At 49.8% G+C, this 21191-nt stretch overlaps 3 protein-coding genes across 3 annotated transcripts; all 3 read left to right on the top strand.

The window, feature by feature from the left end:
• Positions 1–2937: 2937 nt before the first annotated feature.
• Positions 2938–12467, top strand: Kxd1 (KxDL motif containing 1). Its single transcript, XM_051178108.1, has 5 exons — positions 2938–2986; positions 7067–7191; positions 8094–8246; positions 10675–10721; positions 11711–12467. The coding sequence occupies exons 2-5, from the start codon at positions 7091–7093 to the stop codon at positions 11941–11943; spliced, it is 534 nt and encodes a 177-aa protein (XP_051034065.1). The 5' UTR covers positions 2938–2986; positions 7067–7090; the 3' UTR covers positions 11944–12467.
• A 2524-nt stretch (positions 12468–14991) lies between these two features.
• On the top strand, positions 14992–17460 carry Uba52 (ubiquitin A-52 residue ribosomal protein fusion product 1). Its single transcript, XM_051178109.1, has 4 exons — positions 14992–15029; positions 15794–15907; positions 16083–16169; positions 17202–17460. The coding sequence occupies exons 2-4, from the start codon at positions 15805–15807 to the stop codon at positions 17396–17398; spliced, it is 387 nt and encodes a 128-aa protein (XP_051034066.1). The 5' UTR covers positions 14992–15029; positions 15794–15804; the 3' UTR covers positions 17399–17460.
• Positions 17461–18631: 1171 nt separating this feature from the next.
• On the top strand, positions 18632–21177 carry Rex1bd (required for excision 1-B domain containing). Its single transcript, XM_051178086.1, has 5 exons — positions 18632–18703; positions 18785–18867; positions 19445–19649; positions 20427–20506; positions 20965–21177. The coding sequence occupies exons 1-5, from the start codon at positions 18632–18634 to the stop codon at positions 21035–21037; spliced, it is 513 nt and encodes a 170-aa protein (XP_051034043.1). The 3' UTR covers positions 21038–21177.
• Positions 21178–21191: the final 14 nt, after the last annotated feature.

Below are 21191 nucleotides of genomic sequence, written 5' to 3'. Positions count from 1 at the left end.
GTCAGTACTCTTAACCACTGAGCCATTTCTCTAGCCCCTTGTTTTAGGTGTTTTGCTTTATTTTTAATTAGTCTACATAACCTGAGTTGGCATGAAACATAGTAATTCTCCTGCTGTAGCTCCCTGATTGCTGGGAGCCACCACTGCTGGCTACATGGTATTTAATTAATTAACTTGCCTTTGTTTGAGGTTGTCACTGCTACCTTGAAGCCCTAAGTACAGAATTGGTCTGGAAGCCAGTTCTTGCTGTCCTTCTAGCACTTCAGAAGTTCAAGGTCAGGCTTGGCTACATGAGACTATCTAACAGAAAAGTATCCCAAAGCTGAGGTACAAGTACAAGCAGACATTGTAGAGACAAACCAGTATACTCTAGTTCAGGGACAGTCTTAACTACGTGCTGCAACAGTTTAAGGCGCCTTTTCCATGCCCCTCTGCCAGAGCGTGATGGGTGCCAGGGAGAGGCCCTGATTGGGAGGTGTGCACACCTTCCTCAGCTGCCTTCTTCCTTCCATGAGGTGACCCCTTTCCAGAGAGATCAGTTATCTTTTCACTTGACCTCAAAGAAACCTTGGGCTAGTTATAGTTCCGAGGACTTTGAACTAGGCCATGTCTGAATCTGGTGGTTTTCATTTTCTTTTGTTGTTCTGAGAAACTTTGCAATGTCAGGCAGGTGTTTGCTAAGCTGTAAAGGGAGCTCTTGGCCCTAAATGTCTTTTTCCTATTTTGCATTTTGGGATTTTTTAAAAATATTGAATGGAGGAACATGCACCCTAGTATACAAGAATGTAAAAGAACAATTTGCAGGCATCAGTTCTCTCATAACATGGTGGTCTGGGAACTGAACTCAAGTCATCAGACTTGGTGGCAAGCTCCTTGGTAAGCCATCTATCTCATTATACTGCTCCCTGCCTTGTGTGTCCTTACTAATGGTCTTCTTCCTTACTTTATAATATCATACAATCATTTCTCTTGGTTATTTTATTTTTAAATTTTTTTTTCCTGAGACAGGGTTTCTCTGTATAACAGCCCTGGCTGTCCTGGAATCTGCTTTGTAGACCAGGCTAGCCTCAAACTCACAGAAATCCTCGTGCCTCTGCCTCCGAAGTGCTGGGATCAAAGGTGTATGCTACCAGCTGGGTGGTGGTGGCACACACCTCTCATCCCAGCAGTCCAGAGACAGATGCAGGGAGATCTCTGAGTTTTTAGGCTAACCTAGTCTACAGAATGAGTTCCAGGACAGCTAAGACTGTTTCACAGATAAACCCTGTCTCAGAAAAGAAAGAAAACTACCTTTATTTTGGGCTGGAGAGATGGCTCAGTGGTTCAGAGTACTGACTGGCTTTAGGTGTGTGGTAATGCCTTCTTCCTCAGCCTTTGCAGACTGGATCTCAGGTATGTAGTACCACAGCCAGCTTTACTGTGGCTAGAGCTGAAAAACTCTAGGAAAATGTGATGTCCTATAGAAACAACTTGAGCAGCTTTCATATTTGGTATTCATCACTCTGGAGTGGGTCTTTCAAACACCTAAGGATGGAGTGCAGACCTTCAGGGTTAGTACAGATCCATACAGACAGAAAAAATCAGGAATCTTTCTAAACAGCTGCTTGGGGCACAGAGGGAAAGACAGAAAGAAGGAGAGGAGCTGGAGAGTGATGGCTCAGTGGTTAAGAGCACTGACTGCTCTTCCAGAGGACCTGGGCTCAATTCCAGCACCCACATGGCAGCTCACAACTGTCTGTAATTCCAGTTCCCAAGGATCTGACCTCTTCTGACCTCCAGAGGCACCAGGCAAAATACATATAAGTAGGCAATAATAATAATAATACAATAATAAAAGTTAACAAAAGCAAAAAACAGGTTGCTTGAAAAAGCTAGACTTCAGGCATCCCCACTTTGTGGGACATCTTGTGGTACCTAGACTGTGGAATTATCCAGAAGCTAATTAAGATGCTGTAGTCCTTCATTCCCATCACCTGGAAGGCTGGGCAGGAAGATGGCCATGAGTTCAAGGCCAGCTCTCCATCCACAGTGTAAGAAAGAATTGGTTCTGGTGTATTTTCAGTGTCAGGAATCCTTAGTGTACATCAGAGTCACAGACAGCATGAAACACGAGGCCCCTCTTGCTCCAAGCTGGCAACTTCTGAGTCTCTCCAAACTCAAGAAGGTTGGAAAGTTGCAGGCAGTATGCTGTGTGACCCATGACCTCCGTCAGAGAAGGGATAGTCAGTCTCAAGCCCCAGAAGATTAATTTGATAAGGTTTTGAATCCCCTGAATAGAATGGGGATTTAAAAGTATACAAAAATTGTAAGTCTGAGGATCTAGCTGTGAGAAAACACAGGCAGAGGTTTCTCATGATCAGGAGTTTAAAACTACTGTTTTAGCTGGTGGTGGGGGGAACCTTTGATCCCAGAATTTGGGAAACAGAGGTAGGTGGATCTGAGTTCGAGGCCAACTTGGTCTACAGAGTGAGTTCCAGTACAGCCAGGGGTACCCTAAGAAAACTTGTCTTGAAAAACAAAAAAAAAAAAGAGCACTTCTTGCAGAGGACATGGTTTGGCTCCTGGCACCCACATGGAGACTCACAACCATTTCCAGGGAGACTGACTCCCTCTTCTGGACTTCACATGGTGCACATAGGTATCTGCAGGCAAAACACTCATCCACCTTACATAAATCTAAAATTAAAAACAAAATTAATAGTGCGAGTGACCCTGGGGATAAAAGGTACAGTGGAGACAAAAAGCCCAAAATACATCATATACACGTGCCAAATTTTTAAAGGATTCATAAAAATATTACGTTTAACTGTCTACTTTTAGGTTGCCTAGGAAGCCAGACTTGGAACACTCCACATGCGCATAGATCGCCCTATGATTGGTCACTCTTTTGATCTTCCTGCGGCGAGGTTACGCACGTTCGTCGCACAGGCGCTGCGTGATGATGTAACGTGGCGCGGAAGCGCGAGCCAGGCCGCCAGATGTGCAGGTGCCTAGGCCGGCGACGCCGCGGCCGGGCCAGGGCGGGATTGTGGGGCGGCGGGAGGCCGCGGGCTGTGCCGCAGCGGGGAAAGAGGGTCCATTCGGGCTCTATGGCCGAGCCGTTCTCAGTTTCCCTGACTGCGCAGCGGCGGCGCGGGCGGATCCGAATGGGAACTCGACTTGTGTGACCGTCCGCAGCCCGGAGTCCTGAGCTGCTTGGAGTGCACGCGTGCCTCAGTTTCTCCTCTCGAAGGGGTGGGGCCTCAGTGCATGTTTCAGCCCCGCCTTATCCGGTTTGGTTTCTTTTGTTTTTGTTTTCTCCCCCTCGGACTTCGTGTCGCCGAGTTGATTTTGATTAGGATTAGGACTGGGGCGCTATGACGCTTTGTGTTCCCTGTTAGTGACCTTGAGGCGTGAAGCCCTTTCTGTCAGCTTTGCATTCCTAGGGGAGATGTAGTGTTATTTTGAGACAGAAGCCCAAATCAGCCTCCAATTCCTGGTAATCCTTCTGCTTCAGCCACTCAAGTATGAGGGGAAGGTCATTAAATTTGTTTTTGAAATAGCTCAGACTGGTTTTCAGCTCCTTGAAGTCCGTTCACCTCAAGTCTCGTGAGCACTGGTATTTAAAATTGTGACTTGCCACGCCTGGCTTGTGTTGTCTTTCTTTAAGTCAGTGTCTTAAAAAGCGAAGTTTGACCTTGAACTTTGATCTTTTGCCTTCCTTAGCTCTGAACACAGGCATTCGCTACATGTTTTATTTTATTTATTTTTTTATTTTCGACTGTCTTGTGTCCCAAGCTGGTCTGGAACTCACTATGTAGCACAGATTAATCTTGAATTTACAACAGCCCTTCAGGCACAAACATGAGTCATGCCTGCCTGGCCTGTGTTTTAAGATAGGGTTTCATGCATCGTAGGGTAGCCTAGATATCAAGATGTATAACCCAAACTGGCCTTTTTGCGTGCCACCATTTCAGCCCCTGTCTAAGACTAATAATTTGATCTAGAACAAAATCTCCAGTAAAAATTCTGCATCTGAGAGAAGCCATTAGCCTGTTTGATTCTACCCTTTATCCTTTTCCATGTCTTTCTTCTTTTTAAAAATATTTACATTCTATTTATTTGGGGGGCAAGCATTTTTTAGGCACTGAGCCATGTCACAGGCCATCTTCCACCTGAAATAGGGTCTATTTTGCTCAGGGTGCCTGGGAAAATTTATGAAGTCTTGGCTGGTCTTGAAGGTTGATTCCTCCTGCTTTACTCTCCTCCCCATGTGCTGGATTTTACTTTCATGTATCTGTCTTTTGCTTGATAACTTTGCATGGCTGGTCTGTGTGATTTTTGGATGGAAGGGAACATTCCCTGCCCATAACTAGTTTCTCTGGTTCCTGGCTATCCCGGGACACTGTAGACCAACCAGGCTGGCCTCTAACTGGGAGATCTACCTGCCTCTACTATCACATCTGGCTTAAGTATGTATGGTTTTTATCTTTTGGTATGGGTATGTGGGGTGTGGAGGTCAGAGAATACCAATGGACACCACTTATTGCTTGCCTTCTACTGTGTTTGAGACAGCATCTCTTGTTCACCTTTCTGTGAGCCAGGCTAGTTGGCCTTGGGACTTCTAGGTACTAGGGTTGCAGATGGGTCAGGCTGTACATGAGTTCTGGTGATGCCAAGGCAGGTCATCAAGTTCTCATGCCAAATACTAGAACCCAACTTCCTTTCCACCATTCATTCATGCTCTGCCTCTGTCTGCTTCCCAAGTGACAGGATTAAAGGTGTGTGCCAACATTCCTGATTGCCTCCCACCATTGAGACCTGGAACTAACTGTAATTCAGGCTTCCTTGAACTTGTGCCAGTTTTCCTGCCTCAGTAGCCTGTGTACTGGAATAGAGGAAGCCACCACACACCACCCTCTATAGCCCCATGTGGCTTTCATCCTTGTGGCTGAGATTGGATTGGCCTTGAATTCCTGATCTTCCTGCCTTAACCTTTTCAACTGTGGGTTGCCAGTAAACCACTAAGCCCAGTAGCTATGTGTGAATCTTGCCCAAGCAAGGTTGGCCTCTTTCAGCCAGGTCTTGTCAGGATCCTTGGATTTTCCTGAATATCAGAGAAGGGTTGGTGCTATGACTCCCCCGTTTTGAGCTGGTCTGGGGAGCTCTGCTCACCAGGGCACAGCAGAGACCATCATCTGCTACTAGATGCTAAGAACTGCAAGCCATCCAGAGTCAGGCTGGCAGACCACCAGGGCCTCTAATCCTTGGCTTTAAGTTGCTGATAAAAGTATAGCTAGCTTCTGTGCTAAATATTTTGTTTCATTTTTGAGTACAGGCTTGGAATCAACTGTGCTGTTGCCTAGGGTAGCCTAAAGCTTGAAGTAATCCTTCTGCCTCAGTCCTCTAAGTGCTGAGATGTGTGTAAGCCACCAAGCTTTGTGTGTGTGTGTGTGTGTGTGCACAAGTGTGTATGTTTGAGGCAGGATTTCTTTGTTGTATAAACCAGGCTGGCCTCAAACTCAGAGACCTGACTGCCTCTGCCTCCAGAGTACTGGGATTACAGGCGTGCACTGTTGCTGTGCCCTGCTAAGCCTGGTTTTAGCACATGTTCATGTGTATATTTTATGAGCTTGTGTTTGACAAGTAACTATGTTTGCTATAGTGTGCATGTGTAGATCAGAGGGCAGCTTTTGGGAGTTGGTTCTCTATTTCCACAATGTTGGACCCAGGGTTTGAACTTAAGTCATCATGCTTTGTAGGGATCACCCTTCCCTGAGTCATCTTGCTGGCTCCCAGACCAAGTTTAGAGCTGAATTTGGAAACTTGCTTGGAGTATGTATATGCATGTTCCACAGTGCACATGAAAGGCAGCCTCAGGTCAGTCCTTGCCTTCCACTATCTTTGAGACAGGGCCTTTTTATTTGTTGTCACTTTCCATGTAGACCAGCTGACCCTTGATAACTAAGGTGTCATGGGAAAGCAGGTGTGATGATAGGCATACCCACTGCCCCTCAGGAAGTGGAGGCAGGAGGACCAGGAATTCAAGATTGTCTTCAGGTGTTCATGAAGGCACCATGAACTATGTGAGAAACTGTCTCAGAAACACAAGAAGCAGGGTATGATGGTACACAGTCTTGATCCCAGCACTCAGGAGGCAGAAGCATGCAGATTTCTGTGAGTTTTAAGGGCAGTCTGGTCTACATAGAAAGACCCTGTCTTGAAGAGGGTGCATTTGATGAGATCATGCAGGTGATAATATACTTAAAGAAACTACACACAAAGCTGGAGCTCAGTGATAGTGAGATGGGAAGTAGACATAGGCAGATCCCTGGGAGCATGTTAACATGTATGGTAAAGTTATAGGCCAATGAGAGCCTATTTCAAACAATAGTAGAAGAATGGAACTGGAGAGATGGCTCAGAACACTTGCTGCACTCACTGGAAGAGGACATGAATTCTGACTGGTATCCATGGCTGCCCTTTGCTCACTCAGCTCCAGGGCCTCTGTGTCTGAGGAGAAGCAGCATCTGCAGTTTGTCCTCTGACTGTCGCATGAGTGTTGTGACCCATACATGTCTCATGCTATAACCCATATAAACCAAATGTAAAACTCTGAACTAAAGCTAAACAGGAACAGAACCTGACAGGAAGTGGGGTGACAGCTTTGCAAAGTCTGTCAGGACAGTGAGGGAAGAAATTATATTGGTCAATCTGTGCATGTGAAAAGTTAGGTTCTTGTGCCAGCCATGGAGGGTGACAGAATGATGGTTTCACTCTGATGTGAAAAGTTAGGTTCTTGTGCCAGCTATGGAGGGTGACAGAATGATTGTTTCACTCTTCAGCCATCGGTATCTTAGAACTCCGCATCCTCCTACCTCAGTTTCCTGAATGCTGGAATTACAGGTGTGCTACCATGCTCAGGTTTATGTGTTTCTAGGGATGGATCTCTGTTAGGCCACAAAACACCCCAAATTCCTAGCCTAAGTATTCTGAGGTTTGGGTGGCAACTGTTAGAGCTGTGATGGGCTCTTGATAGCCTCACCAGCCATAGTGCTGACTTCACATCCTGTTCTGGTCATTTCAGGCATTGGAGGTGGAGGAGAAAGAGATGGACCCCTCGGACTCGGCCTCGAGGGTCTTCTGTGGCCGCTTCCTCAGCATGGTGAACCCTGATGATGTCAATGCCATCATCCTGGCCCAGAAAAACATGTGAGCAGGCTATGGGCAGAGCAGTCATGCCCCTGTCCCTGTGCTCCTTCCTTCCCATCCCCCACCACTACACACATCTGGGACAACCTCATCTTGAGTTCAGCTGGGCTTGGGGTGAAAGGCAGGTACCAGGCTTAGGTGCAACTTGGTATTTTGGTTTGCCAAGCTTGCAGAGGTCTCCAGTCCATTCTAGTGGACAGACCTTCCAACAGAGGCCAGAGGCTGTTGGCATCTGTCTTCCCCTGGGGCTCTCCACCTCATATTTACTTAGTTATTTTAAAGACAGTCTCAAACTTTAGCCCTGGCTGTACTGGAACTCACTCTGTAGATCAGGCTGGCCTCAGACTCACAGAAACCTGCTTGTCTCTACCTCCCAAGTCCAGGACAGCCAGGACTGTTACAAAGAGAAACCTTATCTCAAAAAAAAAACAAAAAATAAATAACATGTCAGCCTTGTGACTGGATGTAGTGGCACAGGCCTGTAATCCTAGCACTTGGGAAGCAGAGGCAGGCGGATCTTTCAAGGCCAGCCTGGATTACATAGTTAGTTCCAGGACAGCCAGGGCTACATAGAGAAATCTTGTCTTCAAAAAACAAACAAGCAAATAAAACAAATACAAGGACGTGGAATAGGTCATTGGCTAGGCTGTGTAGCAGGAATCTGTCAGAAGAAACTCATGCACACAAAAATACATCATGAAAAATGCAGGCTGCCACACAAAGAAGGGTATCTTTGAATAGAGCTTTCAAGGGTGAGTAGGAGTTGGGTGACCAGTACAGCAAGCAGAAATCTTCAGGCTGTGGCACTGTACTAAATGCCAAGGCTGTGACTCTCATAAGGTTCAGCTCAGGCCAAGGGGGCTCCTAGGCCTGTTGCAAGGGCCCTCACCTTCTCCCCACAGGCTGGATCGCTTTGAGAAAACCAACGAGATGCTTCTGAACTTCAACAGTCTGTCCAGTGTTCGACTGCAGCAGATGAGTGAGCGCTTCATGCACCACACTCGCACCTTGGTGGACATGAAAAGGGACCTGGACAGTATCTTCCGCAGGATCAGGTGGCCCTCCCCCGCCCCCAGCTCCCCTGTGACCCCATAGCCAGCTGCCTTACAGAACATCTTCTCTAAACCCTTATCCTCAGCCTCACAGGATTGGCCCTTCCCTTAGTCTATCACCCAGCTCTTTAAGTGCCCTGCCCCTCCACTCTGAAGTGCCATTATTTCCAAGGCCCTGTTCCAGGGACTTAGCCTTAACCTTACCCTTTCCTTTGAGGTCCCATCAGACCCTCCTCCCACCCTCTCAGGGTCCTCTCTCCTTGCCTTCTAATGCCCCTCCCATTTCTTCACAATTCTCACTTCTCCAAAGCCCATCTCTGGGTTCCTCTTTCCCAAGGTCCCCTCCCTTCCAGTCCCCTCCCCATAAGGTCCCCACCTCTTCCCTTCCGCTCCCCTCTCTAGCTCTGGGTATTCTGGTTGTCTTACAAGGCGGTTCTGACCTCTGAGAGAATGACCTGGAAGTAGTGAATTTCCCTTTTATTTGTCATCTGTTCCATACTACTGGGACCTGACACAAAAGGCAGGATGGGTGGTGTTGGATAGAAGGCAGGCTGTGCAGTCAGCAGAGCAGGAGGGCACAAGCCAGTCAGGGTTTGCTTGGTTCTTCCCATAGTGGTGCAGGCTCATCTGTCACTGCTGTGGTGACAGCTGCCCAGACCCAGGGTAGCTAGAGCTGCAGGGGACCTAGACCATAGATGTAGCCTTTCCTGCAGCCCAGGGCCCTGGCCTGGGGAGTCTAGTTGGAGCTAAGGGGACAAAATAAGCTCTACCTAAGTCTAGGTGATGTAGATCAGCCTTTTCAAATTCTGGAAGCCCCTCTGTAGACCAGGCAGGTCCAGAAGTCAAAGACCCTGAGTGCTGGGACTAAGGTATGTGCCACCACACCTGGCTTTAATTCTTTTTATTAGTATTGTTTTTTATTATTTTTTGTTTTGTTTTTGAGACAAGGTCTCACTATATAGTTCTGGCTGTCCTGGAATTCACTATGTAGACCAGGTTATCCTAGAGATCCACCTACCCCTGCCTCCCAGGTGCTGAGATTAAAGGTATACCACCACACCTGGCCTCTTTATTTTTTATTACAGTCTTGATATTATTTGAGTCAGGGTGTCTTATACCCCAGCTGACTTCAAATTCATCATATAGATGAGGATAACCCTGGACCCCTTATCCTCCTGTCTCCCCACATCCCTAGTGCTAAGATGCCCTGCCACTGTTGGCTCCTAATTTTTCCTCTAAGCACACATTTCTAGCTTATAACACCAGGCTTATTCTGAAGGTATTTTGGGGAGTACACAAGAACCCTGTGAGCCCCAGGAGTTGACAGTCAGCACCATGTGTCCTAGCTCCCCAGAAAAGAGACAAGTCCAGCCTGTCACGTGCTGTACCTCACTCGGCTGTGTACTCATCACTACTGACAGCAGGCTGGCTACAGTCGGGGTGGAGGCTCTGTGCTCTGAAGTTCCTCCACTGTACATCAAACCTGAGGTGCAGGACATCGGGGCAGAGTGACCAACAGCCAGTTCCCTCCCGAAGGCAATAAAGGCAACTGGAGTGATGACTGGCACACAGGAAAATGAGACTGGGGGTCTTGATTCCAGTGAGTTAAAGGCCAGCCTGAGCTAAACAGCAAGACTTTGTCTCAAAAAAACCAAAAAGAGATATGACTGGGTAAGTAAAGTGCATGTTGAGCAGTCCTGAGGATCAGAGTTCAAATCCTCAGGACATACATTTAAAAAGTCAGGTGTATCCAGGTGGTGGTGGCTCGCGCCTTTAATCCCAGCACTTAGTAGGCTGAGGCAGGTGGATCTCTGTGAGTTCAAGATCAGCCTGGTCTACAGACTGAGTTCCAGGACAGAGAAACTCTGTTTTGAAAAGCAAAACATCAAAAGAACAAAAAGTTACAAAGTGTATGTTGCTCTTGCAGAGGACTGGAGCTTGGTTCCTACCATGTCAGGTGGCTCACAGCTGCCTGTAACTCCAGCTCTGGAGAATTGGAGTTAGCCTTAGGGACCTGCTTATGTGCATACACACACACAGAAACATATACATACATAGTTAAAGGTAAAATGAAGTTTTAAAAAATGTGGGGGCACATGACTTGTCACCCTTGTGTTGGGGAGGCATTGTGTGAATGAACAAGGTGCACATAGCCTGAGGAAAGTCCAGTGCACTGCTCTGACCCCACACGGGAGCCAAACAAGAAAGAATGAGGTACAGAAAGCAGTAAGATGGTGGTCACCTCCTGTCATGATCTCAGCTCCTGCTTCCCCCAGGGTGCTGCTATAACCAATTAAGAGACAGAAGCAGAAGAGCCCTGGGCATTAGCACAGGAGGAGACCACTGCCCAGGGCTGGGAGAGGCAGGCAGTTCCCAGAGCCCATTGAGGTTCCTGCTGGTGGCTCATCCCTGTCTGTCCCCTTCCCCACAGGACACTGAAGGGGAAGCTGGCCCGGCAGCACCCAGAGGCCTTCAGTCGTAAGTGTCTCCCACCCTACCCTGCTGCTGCCAGCACCTTCCACCTAGGGCTGGCTTCTGAAGGCTGCCTGGACAGCTGCCCATCCAGGGTCCCATGGGTGGTGGGTGGAGAGGCCTCTGCAATGGGAAGTTGCAGGGGCTGCAGTATCCTCTACAGGCAGGTTTCAGGAATGGATGGTGACAGCTATGTCATACCCAGGAGCCCTGGTGAGTCAGGCTGTCACCTGTAAGTACCTGTGAGGTGGGGATTGAACATTCCATTTCACAAAGGGGAAACTGAGACCTGAACTGGAGGGAAGTGATACTATCTGGGGTATGAGTGAGGTGGAGCCACACTGAATTCTCACTCAGGTCTATGGCTGTAATAGCACTGGGACTCAACTTTTCAAAGGGTTCTCTGAGCTCACCTCTTCTGCTGACTGGGTCTCTGTCTCCACTCCAGAGATAGGTGGAATTCCTAGGGCTTCTTTCTCTCTCTCTCTTTTTTTTTTTTTTTTTGGTGTGTGTGTGTTTTTGATACATAGTCTCATGTAGTCCAAGCTGGCCTCAAATTGTTTATGTAGCTAAAAATTATCCTGAGCTCCTGACCCTTCTGCCTCCACCATAGAATGCTAAGATGAGGCAGGGCAGGTGTGGTACCTGGCCCAGGAGATGCCATACTGCAGCAGACAGAACCTAACTTGGGCATTTGTTTTTGTCTTAGTTTTTAAGTTTTCATGTAGGCTCTCACTGTGTAGTCCTGGCTGACCTCAAATTCTTTCTATTCCTCCTGCCTCAGTCTCCCATACCAGATGACAAATGAGAATGCATGTTCTAAGTCAGCCTCACTCTGGAACCTTGATGAGATGCCTTCTACCTGCCCAGGCCTCAGTTTCCTCCTCTGTAAAATGGGCTAGCTCATGCCCCCATGGGTAGGGAAGAGTTTTAGGGGCCACCCTTACAGGAAGGCCTGGGTCCATAAATTGACCAGCATGGGGGTCCTTCCTCAGACATCCCAGAGGGGTCATTCCTAGAAGATGAAGATGAAGACCCCATTCCACCCAGTATCACCACAACCATCGCCACCTCAGAGCAGAGCACAGGCTCCTGTGACACCAGTCCTGACACCGTCTCACCATCTCTCAGTCCTGGCTTTGAGGACCTGTCACATATTCAACCTGGTTCCCCTGCCATCAACGGCCACAGCCACACAGATGAAGAGGAAGAGACACCTGGAGAATAGCCCCCCTTCCCACCATCCCAGAAAGGCTCAGGGCAGCAGTGGTCCTCCCGGGGTCACACTTGGTCAGCTTTGCCGCTCCATTCTGTCATAGGCAGGGCCCCTAATCCCTGCCTCTCCTAAGAGCAGGATTTCCCCATGCCAGGACATGCACCCTAGCTGGGGCAGTGGAGCTGGCTACAGGTATCCTGGAGCTTAGCCTGGGCCAGCTTTCAAAGTACTTCTAAAGTCCCCAGAGACCAAAGCCAGATGTCCCCCAAGGTAGAAGGTGCTTGCAGGGCTGAGCTTGTCCCTAACCCTGGCAGCTGCTGATTTAACTCTGAAGTGTTGGATTTGAGGAGAGTTAGAGAGGTAGAAGGTACAAGATAGAGGCAGCCTTGACCCTGTGGGGAGCTGTTTCTCACAAGTCTAGCAGGCATTTCCAGGAGCCGGGCTGGCAGTCCCTTAGAAAACAACTGAATGGAATATTTTTGTACTGATGTTTACAGATGCTGTCAGAAGTTCTCAGTAAAGACTCTTAAAGGGAACACTGCACAGCTGTGGCTTGCGTCTGTTTGGGGCTCACACCCCAGAACCAGGGCAGATTCTGGATGGGGGGGCACACTGGAGGAGGCTGCCCAAACACCATGTAAACTACCAAAACTGGGCTGTACCAGAGGTACCCTGTGAGATCCAAGGGCAGAGCCTGGGGCAAGCCTTTCTTGGACCCCCTTCTCTGAGACACCTGCTGTCCTGGGGCCATCTGGGAAACTGTTTCTGGTTGATGGCTACTCTGACATAGCTAGGACACCTGCTACCACACACCATGTATGTTTGTTTGTCTGCCTCTGCCTCCCAAGTGCTTGGCTTAAAGGTGAGTCACCACTACCCACCTCCATGGAGAACTTTTAAATGAATCTTCCAGACATAACACCCTGATTATACAGAGTCCCTGACAAGCAGGCAGTAGGCCCCAGGGTCCAGCTCCAGCACTGTAAAATGGCCTTAATATGTAGCTGGGCAGTTGTGGCACACACCTTTAATAGCAGCACTCAGGAGACAGAGGCAGGCGGATCTCTGTGAGTTCAAGGCCAGCCTAGTCTACAGAGTGAGTTCCAGAATAGCCAGGGCTGTTTCACAGAGAAATCTGACCAAAAATAAAAATGCCAGGCTAAACTGGAGATGGTTTGAGGGGATCCAGTGCCCTCTTCTGGCCTCTAAAGACACTGCATACGGGTACACTTAACTAGTAGGGAAAACTCAACATGCATACTTTTTGAGTCATTAAAAGAATCTTCTCAGGTTGGGTGGTGGTGGCGCATGCCTTTAATCCCAGCACTCGGGAGGCATTCTGTAAATTTGAGGTCAACCTGGTCTACTAAGCAAGTTCCAGAACAGCCTCCAAAGCTACACAGAGAAACCCTGTCTCAAAAAAAACAAAAATTAATACATAGTAAGTAAATAGATGAATAAAATTAAAAAGTACTCTCTCAGGGGCTACTCTCTACCAGCCCAGGAATCAGATCAGTGCACAGCTATGGTCAGAGAAGCTTCCTCCCACAGCAGATGGGAATAAATACAGAGATATACAGCTGGATGGAGTGCAGGGAGGGAAAGAGTTTGAGACTCTCAGCCCCGAATGGACTGCCAACATCAAATTCCTCCCCTCAGAACTCAGGGAACCCTTCAGAAGAGGAGGCAGGAAAAGTATAAAACTACGAGGGCTCTGAAGAAACCAGGTGTATAAATACAGTGTGACTAACATGTCTGTGAACTCACTGAGACTGGCAGCACACTCGGCCTGTGTGGGTCTAAATCATACAGGGGTTCAGCGCCCCATCCCAACCCAGAAGTTATCTCTAATTGATAGCCACTCGCAAAGGAAAAATTCTCTAATGGAGTCTTTCTGGGCATGCAAACCACACTTTAAGGTATGGTCACATGAACTCAATATTAATTTTGGAGGCTTTTGTCTGGGCATTTTTGCCTTCTATTTGTATATTATGGCTTCCAACTTTGTGTTTTATGGGATCTCTGTTTATATGTGTGTCTATGTGCTTCTTGTGTTTTTCTTTTTTAACGTTTATTTTAGATGTCTTCTAATGGGAGCAAAAAAGGTGTGGATTTAGGTGGGTAGAGAGATGGGGAGAATCATTAACTATATTGTTTGGGGGAAAATATATTTTCAGAACAAAAGTTATCTTCCCAGATAGTACGCATATAATTGCTTTTTACCTGACGGCCTGGGGAATATTCGAGAAACAAAACCAGCCACACCACCAAGCTCACAGGAAAATTTAAATCCCCTCTCTCCAATATCTAATGGTTGTATTATTATTATTTTTTGAGACAGAATCTCACTATGGAGCCGTGGCTGGCTTTGAATTTCCAGAAATCGCCCGGCCTCTGTCTCCCATCCGCTAGAATTAAAGGCTAATACCATCACAGCCTCTTAAAATTTTTCTTTTTGGCTAGACGGTGGTGGTGCATTCTTTTATTCCCAGCACTTAGGAGACAGAGATAGGCCAATCTCTTGAGTTCATGCCAGCCTGGTCTACAAAGTGAGTTCAGGACATCCAGAGCAACAGTGACACCCTGTCTCGAAATTTATTTTTCCATTAGACTTTCTTTTGCGTGCTTGAGCGCCTGTCAAAGTCGGTTCTCTCCCTCCACCACAGGATGGTAAATGCCTTCCTTCCTCGCCGAGCCTTCTTACCGGCATCTGACACAGTGCTTACTCTGTAACACAGGCTGGCCTGCAGCAGTGACAGGCGAGCACCACCACACTAGCCACAGCCTCTAAAATAATGAAGAACGAGTCCCGGCTGGCTGGGGAACGCCGGAAGGCAATACTGAAAGCTTCCACAGGGACGCCAGTCACTCACGCCTTGGTGGTGCGGCTCCACCGGAAGTGGCTTCTGCTCCCTTAGCCAAAGCACGGCTTCTCTTGCCAGGAACCAACATGGCGCCGGCCGAAGCCTTGAGCGAGAACAACGTGCGGCGCCGATTGTGACGTCGACGCGCAACGTGCTCAGTGCGCAGGCGCTCTGAGAGGAGACTGGGGTTTTCCGGTTCCGCCGACCTTTCTCTTCAACGAGGCGGCCGAACTGGTTGGTGGTAGCTGTGTAGCTGATGGGCTATTAGTGGCTGGGCCGGGGTGGAGACGTGGCGGGGTCCGGCAAGGGGAATAAGGTGACCCTTGGGCGCCGCTCTGGTCTCGCGCATGCCCGTCGGGGCTCGGCCGGGGGACCTGGGCTCGCGGCGAGCACGCGGCAGCCCAGCCCGGGAGTCCCAGGAAGAAAGAGCTCCGGCCTGAGCTACAGAGCGACTCCTGAGTCTATCCAGAGATTCACTGGGCGTTTCGTCCCAGTGTGGCTACAGAGGGGGTTCAGGGCCAGCCTGTGCCTGGGAGTGGCTTGTGGCCATCCGGAGTTCAGAAGATGCTTGGGCTACACAGAAGTTCAGGGCTATGGGGTTGGTGGCCCACCCAGGACTGCAAAGTTTGCCTGGTTTACATCTTGTCTCAAAAAAATATTGGCGTGGTGATGCATAGCTGTCATATCAGTGCATGAAAAGTAGGTTACAGTGAGTAGCCTGCCTTATGGAGAAGAGTTTGGTGTTCGATCCTTGAGTTGGAGGACAGTGGCATGCTGTTGCGTGGGGCTTTCTGTCCTTCCTAATGGAAGTGATCTGAAAAGTTAAGACTAGCTGAAAGGGCAGCTTCAGGTCCCAGCAGGGTGGGCATTTTGGACGGCAATTCGGCAGGTGGACAAATGGCCAGCCTCCTAAGAAGTGTACTGCTACTCGGGTACTGAGTCTGCTCAGGCAGAGATCTCCCACACATGTAACTGATGAGTCTCTTTCCTTTGTTTAGCAGACGCCAACATGCAGATCTTTGTGAAGACCCTGACTGGCAAGACCATCACTCTTGAGGTCGAGCCCAGTGACACCATCGAGAATGTCAAGGCCAAGATCCAAGATAAGGAAGGTGAGCTGGGTTGCTGGGGCTCTGTCGTGAGGGTAGAGGTGGTATTGATGGCAGTGTTTTCCCAGCTCTGGAATGCTCGCAGTCCTTAGCTTAATTTCTTCTGTGAAGAACGATTGAGGTGGTGCCAGCTGCTACAGGAAAGAGCCACCAACAATCTGGTTTCTCCTGTGCACAGGCATCCCACCTGACCAGCAGAGGCTGATATTTGCTGGCAAGCAGCTGGAGGATGGTCGCACCCTATCAGACTACAACATTCAGAAAGGTAAGGGCTAGAGCAGCTTGGCTATTTGCCACTTGGGCGGAGGACTTGACTAGTGACATGGGACAGCTCCAGAAGTGGCATGTCTTGTCCCTTAAGTTTTCCTTTGCTATGGGTATGTGTGGAAGTCAGAAGACAGCTTTGTGGAGTCAGTTCCCTTCAACCTTGTGTGTGTTTCATTCAGAACTGGACCCAGGTCACCAGGCCCATCTCCTCTGTGTCAAGCCTTTACCTTTTTTTTAAAAAACAACTTTTTAAAAAAGTTTTATCACTTACACAGTGCTCTGCCTGTATGTATGCTTGCACACCAGAAGAGGGCACCAGATTTCACCACAGGTGGTTGTGAGCCACCGTGTGATTGCTAGGAATTGAACTCAGGTCCTCTGGAAGAGCAGTCAGTGCTCTTCTGAGCCGTGTCTCCAGCCCACTTTTTTTTTTTTTTTTTTTTTTTTTTTAAGCTAAGTTCTCAACTTTAACCCAGGCTGGTCCTACAGTGTCAGTTTGAGATGTGGGGTTGCAGGTGTGAGCTGTGGTGGCGCCTGTTCACTTTTTAAATATCCAAGTAAATCTTGTGTGTGGGCTTATTTGTACCACCATCAGCTCTGCTCTTCCCTATCCCTCTCTCTTTTTGTTTGTTTGAGACAGGGTTTATGTAGATCTGCTTCCTCTATCCCTGGAAGGCTGCAGTGCTGTCAGTCACAGCACTTGAGTGCTTGCTGGCTCTGATGTCTGTGGGGCAGGACCTCATTGTACCTGGGCTGGCCCCTGGACACTTTTCTTGGTTTGTTTGACTCCTGTAGGACCTGAGTGTCCCCAGCCCCACATGGTGACCCACAGCTGCTTACCATGATGCTTAGCCCCCTCTTCAGGCCTCAGTATCTTACACAAGTGGAAGAACTGATTTTAGTACTTTATTTACTAAGGAGGTCTAACCTATGGCAGCAGTGTGAAAACCCTCTTTAGGGTACTCCTTGAGGGTTCTGTGAGGACTTCCTGGGCTGTGGAGCAGTGCTCAGCTTGTGTCTCCCTCACCAGAGTCCACCTTGCACCTGGTGCTCCGCCTTCGTGGTGGCATCATCGAGCCATCTCTTCGTCAGCTTGCCCAGAAGTACAACTGTGACAAGATGATCTGCCGCAAGTGCTATGCACGCCTGCACCCCCGTGCAGTCAACTGTCGCAAGAAGAAGTGTGGCCACACCAACAACCTGCGCCCCAAGAAGAAGGTCAAATAAAGCTGCGGCCATGCCTGGCCCGTGACCCTGGGACCAAATAAAGTCCCCTTCCATCGACTGGAGCAGTAACTGGTGTCCAAATGGCTATTCTGTTGAGGAATGGGCTAGAAGGGGTGTTCACAGTGAGAAGGGGATCTCACCATGTCACACGGGCTGCCCTGAAGTCTGCCAGTTGATAGGCATGTGTCTGCCGCACCCAACTGGTAACACTTGGGTTTCCGCCTGCACATCTCAACTGTGGGCATCTGTAGTGGGGTAGTGAGGGCTGATCCTGGTCTGGGAAGGTGGACTAGTGGGTTAAAACTGAAAATCATCTGAAGCCCTGGAAGCTATTGTGCAGAAGCAGCCGCTAAGGAGACTTTGAGAGTGGAGCCCCATCCCTCCCCCATCTTATCTGTGCACTCTTGCATTTAGTCTCATCTGGGGTATGTGTGCAAGGGCACCTCACCCAACCCAGCCTTCCATATGATGCTGGTTCTACATGCAAGTTAAGTTGCTGAGCCTGTGGTGTATGTAGAGAGCAACCTTCCCAATGTCTGTCACAGCCCTTGGTTTTACCCTTCTCCCTTAGTATAAAATCACAGGCTACACTGAGTATCTTCGAGTATCAGGCACACATCAGTGAGTATAGCTGTCTTTGTAGTCTTAATAGGCTTTTATCCTATACCCTTGGCATTTGAAGGGTTTTGTGGGTTTGAATCTGGTGTGCCAACAGCCTGCAGTCAACCATGTATGTGTGTCCATCACCCTTATGTCACTAGTGTTACTCTGGGAAGGAGACTTTCATAGCAACGTACAAAGCCCTGTGACTTATCTGCATCTGCCCCAGGGTCTTCGCACAGACCCAGTTCACATTAGGTCCAGCTATATTCTAAAGCTTCATCTGCATGTTTTGTGTGGACTGCATGAGTACTTGGTACCCCATAAGCTCAGAAGAGGGCACAGGCATTCTGTCTGGTCCTGTAAAAGCAACCATTACTCTTGGGCGATGAGACATCTGTCTATCCCCCGACTACATTTCGTTACCACCACCCTTGCATTAATATTTTGGGTTTAAACTACGATTGTGACCCCATTTGGTATACTTGTGTCGCGAGGGTCTGCGGATTCACACTGAGTCAAGAAACAGTACACAGTTCCTAAGTAGCAAGATGAGCGTGCATGACGGTCGTGGACCTCCCGGTCGGCAGGGGATGCTGTGGCCGCGCTCAAACGCCTTGGGATTGCGCAGTCATGCTCACCGACACGACCGATGTGCATGCTGCTGTGGACGCCCGCGAATCTACGGAGCCGGCGTGGGCCTGGGTGAGCCCAGGCGCGGGCAGGACGGGCATGGGGCGGTGGGATGGGTTAGGGAGCCGGCTTCATGGCCCCACGCCCTCATAGAGAGACGCCCCGATCGCCACGTTAGTACGGAGGATCCAGCAGCTGCAGAATGAACGCGCGCAGGCCTTCCGCCGCCTGGACCAGTAAGCCTGCCTGGAGGAGGAGGCAGGGCCTGGGAGAGCCCGGCAGAGTGGGACAACTTGGGTAGCCGCGCCGGCCGCGACCTGCGCGGAGGGAGTTAGGGGAGGGACTGTGGAGACCCAGTTGGCTTGGGAGTGTGGTTGACTGGCAGAGCTAGGCCGTGGCTGGGAGGACCGGGTTTTGGACCTGGCTGAAGGAGGTGAGGAGGCTGTGGAGATCTGGTCCGGGTAGCTTGATGCAGCCCAGAGCAGGGCGTACTCGGAGGCATGATCTAAGACGGGGCACAGCCCTGGGTGGCTCTGAAAACTCGGAAGGAGTCTGCCTGTCAGATTTGGGTGGAGCTGGGGGCGTGGCCGGGAGTAGCAACTATAGCAGAACAACTGGTTTGGGAGAAGCGGGGTGTGGCCCGCAGCCGGAGCACCGCCCTCGGAATGCAGAGATTGGCTAGCTCCAGCTTCTCTCCAGTCTGTGGGATTCATGTTTGGCTCCATTGAGTTGGGTGGATTTTCCAGGTGGCTGGAGTAGGGAATGTGGTCTGTGAGTCGGGCGTGAGCTCAGCATCCTCCCCGCCTGCTACAGAGCTCACCGCCAGTACCTGCTCAGCGGCCAGCACCACGACTTCCCGCGTTATCGGAGTGTCGTGCACGAGGTGACCCAGGTCTTCGCCGCTGCCTCGCGAGAGGTACTGGCAGTGGAAGCAGAACTAGCGGGGCCTCGTGCGCAGCCGGTGCTCGCTTGCCACGTGCGTAGCCTGCAGGAGCTGGAACAGACGCACCTGGCTACGGTAAGACCACCACCTTTCTCCTTCAGGTGGGGCATAAGTCACAACCCATTCTTCCCGGCCACCCAACCACTTCCTCCTTCTGCTGCACACCTCAGTGCATTTGGGCCCTCTCCCACTGTCTCATGTTTGCCTACGGTTCCCTCCCAGATTCTGCCTAATTATTCCAGTCCTTCTGGAAAGCTCTCCCAAGAACCCTGTGGCCCCAACATCCCGCCCAATGTGGCTGTCTATCTCCACCTCTGGATTATCACTGTATCCACAAGCTACATCGTCCACAAATACCCTCAAAAAACACAACCTCGAAGAAGGGGGTACGGGCCACCCCGCTTCTCCTAAACCACGCCCCCAGTTATGTTCTGCTCTATGTTGCATAACCTCCTAGGTCCTTGACCCAGATCCCAAGGCTCCATCTTCCCTGACCTTACAGGCAATCCTAGAGGTGAAAGGGTTCGACCACTGGAAGCCACGCCCACAATGCTTTGTCTGGAATTCAAAGTACAGAACCCTAAACCCTGCCTTGATTTGTTTCCATCCTGTTACTGTAATGCCCTATCCCGACTCTGAGCTGGGGGCCATGCCTGTCTTCCATCCCTGGCTTTTCCAAGCTTTGTCCATATACTGTACTGCCCTTCCACAGGAGAGCCCTAAAAGCAACCCACACTCCCCACACACTCAAACTCCAAAGCCCTGGGCTTCATTCCTGGTCTGTCTTCCCTGTCTTGATCAGCTGAGAAAGGCCAATGTGGCTTTTGTCGTGACTCCTGTTTTCTCCTCCAGGTGGCGCTGCTGCAGGTGATGGGGACACCAGGAGTGTCAGAACAGGAGGACCCTGAAAATTTGCACCAGTTGAAAATAAAGTGAGCCCTGTGGGCCCCTTAGCCTGATACCTTAGAGTGGCACCACATGGCCAGTCAGCCCAGCGCTGACCCACCTAGTTGAAGAGGTCATTTGCACACTGGTGTTCCTAGATACATGCTTCCCAGGATGTGCAGTTTTCGCTGCTTTCAGGATTTTGACCATGGCCACAGTCACACTTGCTCCTCTGTGAGCCCCTGCAGTTCTATCGCAGGTCTCCAAGCATACACATCCCAACCTCTTGGTGGCAAGTTCCCCTCCCCCACCACAGCCTTTCCCATGAGCCTACTGTGACCCACCAAGCCACCCCGCCTCCTGGGCATGCTCCCAGGCTGGGCTTGAGGTTTGGCGGCAGGCAGGAGGGCCAGGGGCTTGCCATAGTCCCCCTTCCCGCTTGCTGTGCGGCTCAGCTAATTCACCCCATCTGGGTTTTATTTATAGTTTCCATCCGCTCTTGTAGGGTAATTAAAACCATGGAGGCGATCAGTGAGGTTCTGCAGGAACTCAGGTTTGATGCTGAATCTGCAGAGTGAGGGCGGCTCCCCAGGGACCAGAGGAAGATGGGAAAGAGGCCCATGGCGTCCAGCCCAGCCCTGACTGCCAGCTGGCTGAGGTCATGCCCCTCCAGGCTGCCCTCCAGTACACCTCATGAAATAAAGAATTCTCCCTCCCAGCTTTCCTATCAGC

Source organism: Phodopus roborovskii, unplaced genomic scaffold (assembly GCF_943737965.1).
Source record: "Phodopus roborovskii unplaced genomic scaffold, PHOROB, whole genome shotgun sequence".
NCBI classification, from domain to species: domain Eukaryota; kingdom Metazoa; phylum Chordata; class Mammalia; order Rodentia; family Cricetidae; genus Phodopus; species Phodopus roborovskii.
The sequence above is the reverse complement of the archived record's forward strand: the minus strand, read 5'-3'. Positions and strand labels throughout refer to the sequence as shown.